We start from the raw sequence: 14449 nt of genomic DNA, 5'->3' as shown, positions 1-14449 counted from the left end.
CACATCCTCTCTCAACTTATTATATTTGATCTGGCTCTCCCTTGAAGAATTCACCTGACATGCATCGTACACCCTCTTTTTTTGTTTCATCATCTTCTCTATCTCCCTCGTCATCCAAGAAGCCCTCACTTTGGTTCCCTTACCCTTCCCTCTTGTTGGAATGTACCTAGCCTGTACTTGGAACATCTCCTCCTTAAAGATCACCCAGTGTTCCGTTACAGTTTTTCCTGTCAGTCTTTGGTTCCATTTTACCCTGGCTAGATCCTTTCGCATCCCATTGAAGTTAGCCCTATTCCAGTTTAGAAGTTCCACTCTAGGTTGTTCCTTGCTCCTCTCCATTGCTCATCCAAACCTTATGATACGATGATCACTTGTACCCAAGTGTTCTCCCACAGACACTTGGTCGACCTGGCCCACTTCATTCCCCAGCACCAGATCCAGCAATGCCTCCTTCCTAGTTGGGCCAAGAACATATTGGTCAAGGAAATTCTCCTGAACACATTTCAGAAATTCCTCCCCCTCCTTTCCCTTTACCCTAGCATTATCCCAATCGATATTTGGGTTATTAAAGTCCCCCAATATCACCAAGAGCTCTATAGCTCTTGCATATCTTTGCGATTTCCCTGCAGATTTGCTGCTCTACATCCCTCTCACAATTTGGAGGCCTATACAATACCCCCAATAGCATGATCATACCATTTCTGCTCCTCAACTCTAACCAAATGGATTCTGTCATTGTCTCCTCAAGAACATCCTCCTTTCCAACACTACAATGTCTTCCTTAATCAGCACTGCCACCTCAACTCCCTTTTTTCCTTCCCTATATTTTCTGAACACCTTGTACCCATGAATATTAAGTACCCAGTCCTCACCGTTTTTAAGCCACGTTTCCGTTATTGCCACAACATCACATTGTCACAAGGCTAATTGTGCTTGTAGCTCACCAACCTTATTCACCACACTTTGTGCGTTTACGTACATGCATTCTAAACCCACTTTTGAATTTTTCGTAGTCTTTCTTAGTCTATTCCTATCTAATATGGTACTACTACCGCCTCTAGTACTACCTTCTGTTGTACTATCCAACACACTCACTCTTATTCCTCTTTTCTACTCCTATATGCTGGTGTCCATCCCCCTGCCAAGCTAGTTTAAACCCTCCCCAACAGCACTAACAAACCTCCCCGCGAGAATATTGGTCCCGGCTCTGTTGAGGTGTAACCTGTCCGGTTTGTACAGGTCCCACCTTCCCCAGAAACAGTCCCAATGCCTCAGGAAACTAAAGTCCTCCCTCCTGCGCCATCTCTCCAGCCATGCATTCATCTGTTCTATCCTCCTATTCCTGTACTCACTATCACGAGGCACTGGGAGTAATCCGGAGATTACTACGTTTGAGGTCCTGCTTTTTAATCTCTCTCCTAGCTCCCTAAACTCTGCCTGCAGAACCTCATCCCTCTTTCTGCCTATGTCGTTGGTACTGATATGGACAATGACCTCTGGCTGTTCATCCTCCCCCCTCTGAGTGTCAGTAATAGTAGGGGATTTCAACTACCCTAACATTAACTGGGATAGAATCAGTGTAAAAGGTATAGAGGGCACAGAATTCTTAATATGCATTCAGGAGAACTGTTTTAGCCAGTACTTAGCAAGCCCAACAAGAGAGGGGGCAATTCCAGACTTCATTTTAGGGATTGAAGCTGGGCAGGTGGAAGGGGTATCAGTGGGAGAACATTTTGGTGATAGTGATCATTTCACTCACATTTAGCGTAGTTATGGAAAAGGACAAAGATAGATCAGGAGTAAAAGTCCTCAATTGGGGAAAAGACAATTTTAATAAGCTGAGATTTGATTTAGCAAAAGTGGACTGGAAACAGCTACTTGAAGGTAAATCAGTGTCAGAGCAGTGGGAGGCATTCAAGCAGGAGATAGTGAGGGTTCAGAGCAACTATGTTCCCACAAAGTAAAAGGGTGGGACTCCCAAAAATAGAGACCACTGGAGGTCAAGAGGCATACAGGGTAGGATAAGGCAAAAAAGGGAAGCTTATGTCAGATACCAAGAGCTAAATACTGCAGGAAGTATTAAGGGGTTTAGCATCTTTGAAAGTAGATAAATCGCCAGGCCCAGATGAAATGTATCCCAGGCTATTGAGAAAAGCAAGGGAGGAAATAGTGGAGGCTCTGACCATTTTTCAATCCTCTCTGGCTACAGGTGTGGTGCCGGAGGACTGGAGGACTGCTAATGTTGTACCCTTATTTAAAAAGGGAGAAACAGATAGACCGAGTAATTGCAGGGCATACAGCCTAACCTCAGTGGCGGGCAAATTGTTGGAAACATTTCTGAGGGATTTTATTAATCATCATTTAGAAAGGCACGGATTAATCAAGGACAATTAGCATGGATTTGTTAAGGGGAGGTCATGTCTGACTAACGATTCAATTTTTTGTGGAGGTAACAAGGAGAGTTGATGAGGGTAGTGCGCTTGATGTAGTCTACATGGATTTTAGCAAGGCTTTTAACAAGGTCCCACATGGCAGACTGGTCAGAAAAGTAAAAGCCCATGAGATCTATGGGAAAGTGGCAAGTTGGATCCATAATTGGCTCAGTGGCAGGAAGCAAAGGGTAATGGTTGACGGGTGTTTTTGTGAATGGAAAGCTGTTTCCAGTGGGGTTCCACAGGACTCAGTACTAGGTCCCTTGCTTTTTGTGGTATATATCAATGATTTAGACTTCAATGTAGGGGGCATGATTAAGAAGTCTGCAGATAATACAAAAATTGGCCGTATGTTTGATAGTGAGGAACAAAGCTGCAGACTGCAGGAAGCTATCACTCGACTGGTCAGGAGGGCAGAAAAGTGGCAAAAACAATTCAATCCAGAGAAGTGTGAGGTAAAGAATTTGGGGAGGGCTAACAAGGGCAGGAAATATACAATAAATGGTAGGATACTGAGAAGTATAGAGGAACAGAGGAACCTTGGAATGCATGGCCACAGATCCCTGAAGGTAGCAGGACAAGTTGATAAGGTGGTTAAGAAGGCATACGGGATACTTTCCTTTATTAGCTGAGGCATAGAATATAAGAGCAGGGAGGTTATGCTTGAACTGTATAAAACACTAGTTAGGCCACAGCTAGAGCACTGTGTATAGTTCTGGTCACCACATTATAGGAAAGATGTGATTGCACTGGAGAAGGTACAGAGGGGATTTACAAGGATGTTGCCAGGACTGGAGAATTTTAGCTATGAGGAAAGTTTGGATAGGCTGGTGTTTTCCTTGGAATAGAGGAGGCTGAGGGGAGATTTAATTGAGATGTATAAAATTATGAGGGGCCTAGATAGCGTGGATAGGAAGGACCTATTTTGCTTAGCAGAGGGGTCAATAACCAGGGGGCATAGATTTAAAGTAGTTGGTAGAAAGATTAGAGGGGAAATGAGGAAAAATGTTTCATCCAGAGGGTGGTGGGGGACTGGAACTTACTGCCCGAAAGGGTGGTCGAGGCAGAAATCCTCATCACATTTAAAAAGTACATTGTTTAAGGATGCCAATGGTCTTCTTTATCAGATTCCATGTGGCAGCATGGCACTCATTGTACACATGCTGCCCACGTATGGTTGGGTTGGGGAGCAGTATCATGAGCCAGTTGGTCAGCGGATAGCTCTTGTTGCCCAGTAGCCAACCTCTAGTTTGTCTTGGTGGCTCAAAGATTGAGGGAACTGCAAACTGGCACAGAAGAAAAGCATCATGACTGCTGTCAGGATACTGGGCATTCACCATCATGATATGTTCAGCATGGTCGCACTCCAACCGCACAGTGAGTGATAACCTTTGCGCTACATCTCAGCATTTATAGGCAGTGCCCGCAAAGCCACGTGTGTGCAGAAGTTCTGACGAAAGGTCATCGACCTGAAACGTTAACTCTGTTTCTCTCTCCACAGATGCTGCCGGATCTGCTCAGTAATTCCAGCATTTTCTGTTTTTATTAACAATGCTTTACTGTATATTGTTTAATGTGTACAAATCCCTTTTTTAAAAACATATTTTTTGATATTGTGACAGGCAGTACTTCTGATTGGAGAACAGGGGACAGCAAAAACAGTCATGATTAAAGGATATTTGAAGAAATATGATCCTGAAGAACACCTGTCCAAGAGTTTGAATTTCTCTTCTGCCACAGAGCCCTACATGTTCCAGGTAACATATCATTTTATGCATATGAACTAAAAATGAGCATGATGGATCTAATACCTGAGAGCAATTGTATGGTAGGTAGGAGTTCTGATTGTTTTTACTTTAAGGCACCTTTGAACCTGGGTCATGTGTACTTATGTTAGTCGTTAAGATGGAAAATAATGATTCTATAAAACTATTTTATCTGTGCAGCAGATTTTAAAATTTCAACATCAGTATGTTCACCACTGCATTCCAGACACAGTCCTCTGCACAAAAGAAAAATATAAAAATTCCACAGCTCTTTAATTACACCACAGCTCTTTAACTGTCTGCAGGTATTTATGATCTGCAGTTCTCCAGCAATTTGCTGCCCTTCAGGACAATGTGCCATTCAGATCCCGATACACCTACTGATCTAACACCTACCAATCCATTTTGCAACTAACAAGCACACAGACATCAGAACCCCAAGAATATTGACTCCTCTATGTCTTTCTCACACCAATACAAATGAAACTATCTACACAAGCTGCAACATCAGTGCCACCATATTTTATTGTCCAAAATGTTTGTATCTCTAGTGCCTGCTGACATGGTGCTTCCCCTTCCTCACAGTCTGTGTGTGCTGTGCTGAATTACCTGATCTTGTGCTCTTCTCAGTGCAACCATGTGACACCCTGACAAACAGGACATTACCTTTTCTGTCCAGTGCATAGTCTTACAACAGCATGACCCAGAGGCACTTCTCTAGCCTTCTAAAAGGCAGACTGATTCACATGCCAGTGACATGAGGTCAATGCATAACAATAACTGTTAAGTCAATGTACAGAGTGACATTTATGGTAGATAATGGCCCAGAAATTCGGGTCTCCATGGGTGAGTACGCTTGGGGTACTCACCCGTAAGCCCAATGGAAGTGTCGGTTTCCTGCATGCACTGCGCATGCGCGGGAAACCGGCACTTCCGCTCCCCTGAAAGCAGGGGTTCAGAGGTCGAACGCATGCGCGGGAAAGGCTGCGCGTGCGCATCGAACTTCGTTTTTTTTTGCAGGTTTTCCCGGGAGGGTAAGTCTCCAGAAGTTAGACATATAAAAAGCAGGCGTAAGGCCTGCTTTTTACAAGGTAAGTGGTGAATAAATTAAAATTAAAACATTTTTTCCACAGGTTTATTATTTTTAAATACTTTAAAGCAAGGTAAGTTTATTTTTAGCCCTGTTAGAAAATAAAATTATTTTTTTCAAAAATTTAAATTATTTAAAATAGTTATTTCATGTAATTTATAGTTTATTTAAAAAATGTGATGTTTTTAAAAAATTTATTTGAAGATTTAGTACTGATTTGGGGCCGTAGTATTTATAAGTTTTGACAGCTCTTCCTGTCAATCTTATGAATGGAGCATTCCCTGCTCCGATTGGCTCCCCATGGCCCACGTGATCCCAGGGGACGCATCGAACTAACTGCGCCCCTGGGATACACAAGCACTGTGCGCCGGCAACTGGACCAGGCCCCGGATCGGAATTCCATGGGGGCCCACAGCTCAACGGCCGGCACGCAAGGTAAGTGCAGGTCGGGGGCTTGCACCCGCGGGAAGCCCCCGACCCGAATTTCTGGGCCATTACCTCACTTTGACTTAATTTAATAAACCTTCTTGTACTATAGAAAATAATAAATTAGACTGCACTGTCCTTATTAGCAGGATAAATTAACGGTTTCCTCTGGACTCAGTTGGTTTTTATCTTAAAAAGGAGGTCCAGCCTGTTTGTCTTTCTCAGCAGCCCTTCCAGAACTCACTTATTGGCTGTATGTTTCTCTGTATTTTGTTTTCTAACTAGGCAGGAAGCCAGCCAGTGCTGATCTATCTGCTCTTGTGCTTCTTCATGGTGCAACCATGTGGCTGGTGCTTGTGGGTGGCTGGCATCTGTGTATTGTTGGAAGGTTCCTGGGATTGAAGTGACACAACCTCTATGGTTAAGAAGGCATATGGGATACTTTCATTTATTAGCCGAGGCATAGAATATAAAAGCAGGGAGGTTATGATAGTATTAGATTAAAAGAAAAGGCTTATGATGTTGCAAAGAATAGTAGTAAGCCTGAGGATTGGGAGAGCTTTAAAAACTAGCAAAGGATGACCAAAAAATTGATAAAAAGGGAGAAAATAGAATATGAGAGTAAATTAGCAAGAAATATAAAAACAGATTGTAAGAGCTTCTACAAGTATGTAAAAAGGAAAAGAGTAGCAAAAGTAAGTGTTTGTCCCTTAGAGGCAGAGACAGGAGAAATTATATCGGGGAACAAGGAAATGGCAGAGGCTTTAAACAAATATGTTGGGAGAGAAATTCATTATAGCCCCATTTGGGGCGCCAACTTTTAAAAGTTGAGAAAATTAGCGGCAGGCGCTAATGTTTCTCAACTTTAAAAAAAAATTCTATTCGCTCCAGGAAAGAAGTGGAGTGCTAAATTAAGCGCTCTGCTTCATTCCTGGAGCGCAACAGGCACCAGGCAGGGCGGAAGTTGTGCAGCGCTGCACAATGGGCCGCACAGCACTGCTGCGTTGAACCTAGACATCTAACCTAGATCTAGCCTTATACAACTTCAATCTGTGACCTCTGGTCCTGCCTGACCTATTTAATTGAAAGAAACTGTCAGCTGGAACACAATCTATTCCCTTCATTATCTTATAAACCTCAATCAGATCCCCCCAAAGTCTATGCTTTTCTAAGGTATAGAGTGCCAACTCTTTTAGCCTATCTTGATAATTAAGATGCTTTAGATTGGGAATTTGTCTAGTGGCCCTCCTCTGCACCCTTTCCAAAGCCTCAATATCAAAGTTACAAATGATATTCTCTGTGACTGTGACTGTGGTGCACTATCCCTCATCATCCTTCTCGACCTGCCTGCAGCCTTTGACACGGTTGACCACACCATCCTTCTCCAATGCCTCTCCTTCATTGTCCAGCTGAATGGGGCTGGCCTTGCATGGTTCCACTCTTAACTATCTATTCATAGCCAGAGAATCTCCGACAGTGGATTCTCTTTCCACTCCCACATTGTTATCTCTGGAGTCCCGCAAAGACATATTTTAAAATCTCATGCTCAAATCCCCTCCATGGCTTCACCCTTCCCTATCTCTGTAACTTCCTCCAGCCCTACAACATCTGAGAACTCTGCTTTCCTCCAATCCTGGCCTCATGCATCCCCACTCCTTTCGCCCCACCATTGGTGGTGGTGCCTTCAGCCATCTAAGCCCTAAACTCTGGAATTCCCTCCCTACACCTCTGTGCCTGCCCACCTCTCTCTCCTTCTTTAAGATGCTCCTTAAAACCTACCTCTTTGACCAAGCTTTTGGTCACCTGTCCACCATTTTTGGCTCGGTATCAATTTTTATCATATTACGATTCTGTGAAGCACATTAGGATGATTTACTAGGCTAAAGCCACCAGATAAATGCAAGTTGTTGTTATGCAGGGTGGTGCCTGCCAGTGAATTCTGCCACCAAAGTTTTCAGGGTCAGGAGGAAGAGTCAGGAAGAACAGGTGCCCCTCCCCCCCCACCAACCAGAAATAACGTTCCAAAGCTGTGTCAGAAGGCTATTTTAAAATAGAATTAAACTAAACATTTTGTGGCCTGATCTTCAGGGCTGTAGGGCCTGATCCCAGTCTGTATCCCCAAGTATGCCCCACTTCGACTGGATGTCAGTAAGATCATCTTAGTGACACCAAGCATATCATTGCCGATGTTATGCCGAGACCCGGCTAGGAACATATGAAGGAGTAGGCCATTGTGCCCCTCGAGCCTGTTCCGCCACCATTCAATCAGATCATGGCTGATCTGTGACCTAACTCCATATATCCGCCTTTGGCCCATATCCCTTAATACCTTTGGTTAACAAAAAGCTATCAATCTCAGATTTAAAATTAACAATTGATCTAGCATCAATTGTCATTTTGCGGAAGAGAGTTCCAAACTTCTACCACCCTTTGTGTATAGAAGTGTTTCCTAATTTTTGGATATTAAGGGAATCAAGGGATATGGGGATAGTGCAGGAAAGTCGAGACTAGTCAGATACTGACGCAGTCTGTGTCCATATGCAGCAAGACCTAGACAACATTTAGACTTGGGCTGACAAGTGGCAAGTAACATTCGCACCACACAAGTGCCAGGCAATGACCATCTCCAACAAGCGAGACTCTAACCATCTCCCCTTGACATTCAATGGCATTACCATCACTGAATCCCCCACTATCAACATCCTGGGGGTTACCATTGATCAGAAACTGAACTGGACCAGCCATATAAATACTGTGGCTACAAGAGCAGGCCAGAGGCTGGGAATTCTGTGGCGAGTGTCTCACCTCCTGACTCCCCAAAGCCTTTCCACCATCTACAAGGCACAAGTCAGCAGTGTGATGGAATACTCTCCACTTGCCTGGATGAGTGCAGCTCCAACAACACTCAAGAAGCTCGACACCATTCAGGATAAAGCAGCCCGCTTGATTGGCACTCCATCCACCACCTTCAACATTCACTTCCTCCACCACCGGCGCACTGTGGCTGCAGTGTGTACCATCTACAAGATGCACTGCAGCAAATCGCCAAAGCTCCTTCAACAGCACCTTCCAAACCCGTGACCTCTACCACTTAGAAGGACAAGGGCAGCAGACGCATGGGAACATCACCACCTACAAGTTCCCCTCCAAGCCACACACCATCCTGACTTGGACCTGTATCGCCGTTCCTTCACTGTCACTGGGCCAAAATCCTGGAACTCCCTTCCTAACAGCATTGTGGGTGTACCTACACCATATGGACTGCGGCGGTTCAAGAAGGCAGCTCACCACCACCCTCTCAAGGGCAATTAGGGATGGGCACTAAATGCAGGCCTAGCCAGCGACGCCCACATCCCATCAATGAATTAAAAAAAAAAGATCAGCCATGACCTTATTGAATAGCAGAGCAGGCTCGAGGGGCCGGATGGCCTACTCCTGCTCCTACTTTTTATGTTCTTATGTTCCTATTTCACTCCTGAAAGGTCTGGCTCTAATTTTCAGACTAATCCCCCTAGTCCTAGAATCCCTAACTAGTGGAAATAGTTTCTCTCTATCGACCCTATCTGTCCCCCATAATATCTTGAAAACTTAGATCACATCACCCCTTAACCTTCTAAATTCTAGGGAATACGACCCGAATTGGTGTAATCTCTCCTCGTAACTTAACCCTTGAAATCCCTAAATGTCGAGCTGTGGGAACTGGTGTGGAATGAAGGCACACCAGCCTCCACAAGGATATATGTGGACCCATCAGTGAGATCCAGGCCAGACAAGCGCCCTGGACCCCGAAGACCACCAAAATCTTTTATAAATTCCTTAGGAAGCCTAAGAAGTAATAGTCGAGGAATTTAGGAGCATAAGAGCTTATCCCTTCTATTATACCTGGCATTCCCGTGTGTAAACACACCTCATGGAGTCATCCTGCCTGCAGACCTCATGTTACAGATCACTGTAAAATTTTAGAAATGTTTCCATATTTTTGATTAGAAAATAAACTTTCAGTTAAAGAAACCAAGGCCTCAAACTTCTGTGGCACCATTTGTCAGCATAAATAAATTGGAGTGTTGGGGGGAAAATTAGCTTGCGCCCCCTTTGGGGCGATAACTTCGGCAGGGCGCTACTTTTAGCACCCCGAAAAAGTTAGCGCCCCCGCGCCCAAAATTCACTGGTAGAATCCCAAGCGGGAGGCGGGGTGCTACTGGAAGCGCTCCCCCTCTCTCTCTTGGGGCACTCCCATTGAATATCGCGGAACCATGTGAAGCAGCGCCACACACGCTGGCACATAGCACTGCGGTACAGCAGGCCTCCCTCCCTGATTAAAGGGACGGGCCCTAGCGCAGCGCACACTGGCCCCTGCTGGACCACCAGAGAGCGGGGTGCCGGCAAAAGAGCGATCGCGGCCGGCACCCCGCAGCAGAAGGCGAGAGGGGGCAGGTGCTGGCAGGTGGCCCAAAAAAAATGGCTGCCCGGCACCTGCACTTTAATTATCGCCAACCCGGCCACAAAAGCACCACCCAGACATAGCGTCAGGCGGTAGGTCAGGATGCGCGAGCCAAGTTTGCGGCCGGGGCATGAGCAGGGTGTGGTGCACGACGAGGAGGCGCAGCGCCGCAAGGCGCTACCGGCTACCGCCGGCGCTAACCTCCCGCTGAATTTTGAGGTACTAGATGCTCTGCCCAGGTACTAGTTGCTTTGCATCCCGTTAGCACCCCCTCCGCGGTGCAAAGCAACCAAATTTTTCCCCCTTGTTTCCATGTGCCAACAGCAAAGCCAAAAACTCCTAATTTCCATAGTTGGGTTGGGTGACCCAGGCCTCTATGCTCTTGTAACATTGGAAGTTGGAGCAACATCCAGCCATTCCAACAGGAGGATCCTGAGAACTAACAATGACTAAAGACAACAATTTTTTTTCACATAATGCTCCAAAGGGAGCAAAGTACCATAATTGTAGAGTTGATCGATCACCACTGAGATTGATTATTTTGATTCGTTGCAGTCCTAAGATCCAGTATCGGATCTAAGCCAGCTCAGCTGCTGTTGATTCCACTGGGCCTGTAGGAGGGTGTTGGGCCATAATTTCCAGGGTAGACTTGGAACCCCCTCCCATTTCCCATGATAAGCCTCCAAAGTCCCTGTCAAGCAGAAGAGAAGCAGGCAGAAGAATCACCCTCCCCTGGATGGGATGGAGAGGTTCCGGGTTCTGACGGGCTCCCTCCCCTAGATGAAACTCAATTTTTTGCTCTCTGCCAGCGAAGGAATTTCATTTCCATAGAGTATGGACCTGTGGAATTTTAGATTGTTATTTATCACACCTGGGGGGAAAAATTCGGTTGCTTAGTGCCGCGGTAGCCCCCCGAGGGGGTGCTAATGGGACGCAAAGCAACTAGCGCCCGGACGCAGCGCCACTATTGCCTCCCGCAAAAATCAGCGGGAGGTTAGCGGCGGTGGTAGCAGGTAGCGCACCTGGTCCTGCACCTCCAGCGATGATGTCATCGGCGTGCGCAGTGCCCCACTCGCGCCCCAGCCGCAAATTTGGCTTGCGCCCCCTGACCTACCGCCAGAAGCTATGTCTAAGAGGGTCATGGGGGCATTCCTGCAGCTGGGGCGGTGATAATTAAAGGGCAGGTGCCGGGCGGCCATTTTTTTTGGGCCACCTGCCAGCACCTGCCCCCTCTGGCCTCCTGCTGCCTCTTGAGTGCCGGGCTCTTTTGCCGGCACTCCACTCCCTGGTGGCCCAGCAAGGCCCCAGTGCGCGCAGCACTAGGCCCCTCCCCTTTAATCGGGGAGGGAGGCCTGTAGTAACATGGTGCTAGGTGCCGGCGCGCGTAGCGATACAGCGTGTAGCGCCGCGATATTCCATGGGAGCGCCCCAAGAGGGAGGGGTGCACTTCCAGTAGCACCCCGCCTCCTGCTTGGGGTGCTACCACTGAATTTCGGGCGTGGGGTCGCTAACTTTTTCAGGGCGCTAAAAGTGGCGAAGTTAGCACCCCAAGGGGGCGCGAGCCAATTTTACACCCTCCAGTCTCTACAAAACTTTTCCTATTGTTGCCCAACCACTTTCGTATATACATATATTTGAAGTACATATGAAAATGAACGTGCAGAAAAAGACCATCTGGTCTTTCAAGCCTGCCCTACACAGCCGTGATGCGTGACACCCCCTACCTATCAGTAGCAATGTAATCTCCTGGGGGAGGAAAAAACAGTTATAAATCCAGTTCGCAAAACAAATCTGCATAATTCCTCCACGTCCCCCTTAGGTGGTTGAAAATGAATCCAGGAGACCACAATGTCTATGCTTATAGTCCCTGGTATTTCAGCTACTTTTTATAAGGCGTAATCTCTGCCTCAGCCAGGAGCCGGTCCAGTACTCTTTTGAAGGTTTGCTGAAAGTCAGCACTCACCACATCAGCCAGCAACTTGTTGCAAAGACCTACTATTCTCTGGTAAAAGATGAACTGCCGAACATCTAACCTAGCCCTACCTTTGCGTAACTTTTACACATGACCTCTGGTCTTCCGCAATCTATTAAAATGAAATTGAATCATAGAATAATCTATCAATAGGAATGCAATATAATCTATTAACTATTTCATATATTGCTATCAAATCACCTCTGTCTGTGCATCTCTAAAGTGAATAGACAAAGCTTTTTAACCTCTCTGAGTAACTAAAGTTTTTTAACCTAGGAATCATTCCCATGGCCCCCAATTCCACAAAAGTTTGTCTTGTAGAGTAACCTGTTATGCGATAGCTTATCAAAGGCTTTCTGAAAATAATGTCTACTGGGTACACTCATCCACTAACCTAGTAACTTCTTCCAACCAATTCTAGTAAATTAATAAGACATGACACAAAAACTGTGTTGAGTGATGCTAATACACTGGGCTGGATTTTGAGGGGGGTCAGTGGGCGTGATCAGTGGCGGGTCGGGTGGGAAAGTGTTTTTCTTCCCCAACGGGTTGGGACCCCGCTGTGAACCCACCATCAAGCACCTTTACCAGATATCGGGTCTGTCAGCGCTGACCAGACCTGACACGCAGCAGCAGGTTCACAGCGGGGGACCCAATTCAGGTAATTAGTAGCTTGTTTAGAGCTACTTAAGAATGAATTTCAGCTCACCACCTGCATTTGACAGCTCGCCCATGGGGTCCATGCTGGTCATGGACCAAGTCTGTCAAGCTGAGGCGGGAGTTCAGTGGCCATTGAATCAGCTGTTGAGTTGACAGCTTCAAATGTACAGTAAAAGCTTCCACCTTACAGAGATATCTTCCCTCAGCCACAAGCTCTTCCTCACTGCATTTCCACAACAGATTCACCATGCTGCAAGTCTTTACACAAGTCTCCATCCAGTCTGACCTCATTACCTCTCTCACCATTGGCAGATTGCTTCTATCATCTCGACTTCACCTGTCATCTATTCCATCAGCATGGGTGCCCTTTATACTCTCTCATCTTGGTCCTCAGAATCCCACCATGATCAATTAGCACCAGACACACCAGCAGCACCAACAACAACACCAACCTTCTCCGTAATCAACTGATGCTGCACAGGACACAGGGCATCAGCACCCAACCACATTGCTGCCCGGGAGGCCAGGGATGGCCTCACCATGGCCAGATTTACTTCAGTTGATGCTGTACACCCTGGCTGCCACATGATGTGCCAGGTTGGCACCACCCCACACCAACACCATAAAGCATCCCTACAATGCCCAAGCTATGCCTTCACACTCATCACCATTGTGGGGGGTACCGTTATGTCTCACCATTCACTGCAACTCACTAAGCCACTTCCAAAGGTGTACACAAATCTGTCCAAGGACGAAAAGTTGTGTGTTGTTAGTTGGTATGATTACACTAGGATGAGTGTGAGGATGAGTGTGAGGGGTGGCTAGTGAGATGGGAATGTGATGATATAGATAGAGAGGGATGGGTGGAGGTGCAAGGTAAGTTGGTGTGAGTAAGGATGTGCAGGAGTAGGGTAGGGAAGGCAGAGTGATGGTGAGATGATGAGAGACACAGCAGGATGAGGTTGAGTGTGGCTTTGTACTAATGTTTCGTGATCTACTGAGGTCATTGAAACGTTTGTGGCACTGCACCCAGATCCTCCTGACCACATCCCTGTTTGTGCCCTCCTGTGCAATGTGCAACCAGGCTGTGTTGATCTCCTGGGGAGGTCTGTTCCACCCATTGGAAGGGAAGAGGACCTCCCTGCGTGCTGTGACTCCCTCCATATGCATATGGAGGGAGCCATGGGAGAGCCCTGTGCAGCCCTGTGCCTTTGTACAGTCATTGTCAGTGTTTGCAGCACCTCAATGCTGTAGAACGCTGACAGCACAAATGTCAAACTAATTTTTGACATGGTCCCTTTAAGGAAACCGGCTGATGACACGTCATCAAATCACGTCACCAGACCCGCTTCCTCTAATTGGCCGGGTAATGCCATGGCTTCTGTTGCCTAGGCCCTAAGCTCTGGAATTCCCTGCCTAAACCTCTCCGCCTCACTACCTCTCTTTCCTCCTTTAAGACGTTCCTTAAAACCTACCTCTTTGACTAAGCTTTTGGTCACCTGCCCTAATTTATCCTTATGTGGCTCAGCATCAAATTTTTTGTCTTACAATACTCCTGTGCAGTGTCTTGGGATGCTTTACTACATTAAAGGCGCTATATAAATACAAGTTGATGTTGTTGGTGTGGGGTGGTGCCAACTTGGCGCATCATGTGGCAACCAG

The 14449-nt window shown here is 46.4% G+C and overlaps 1 protein-coding gene across 1 annotated transcript in view; it reads left to right on the top strand.

Moving 5' to 3' along the window:
* LOC147113152 (dynein axonemal heavy chain 8-like) overlaps positions 1–14449 on the top strand; it is a 1456516-nt gene that overhangs the window by 697868 nt on the left and 744199 nt on the right. The window contains exon 27 of the mRNA XM_085998053.1: positions 4055–4189. Coding sequence (XP_085854179.1) covers positions 4055–4189 — 135 coding nt within the window. The remainder of the gene's footprint in view (positions 1–4054; positions 4190–14449) is intronic.

The sequence above is a fragment of the Somniosus microcephalus genome, chromosome 9 (assembly GCF_052327205.1).
Source record: "Somniosus microcephalus isolate GS21.2 chromosome 9, FLI_Smic_1.0, whole genome shotgun sequence".
Taxonomy (NCBI): domain Eukaryota; kingdom Metazoa; phylum Chordata; class Chondrichthyes; order Squaliformes; family Somniosidae; genus Somniosus; species Somniosus microcephalus.
Note: the sequence above shows the minus strand (reverse complement) of the source record. Positions and strands in the feature narration are given on the sequence as shown.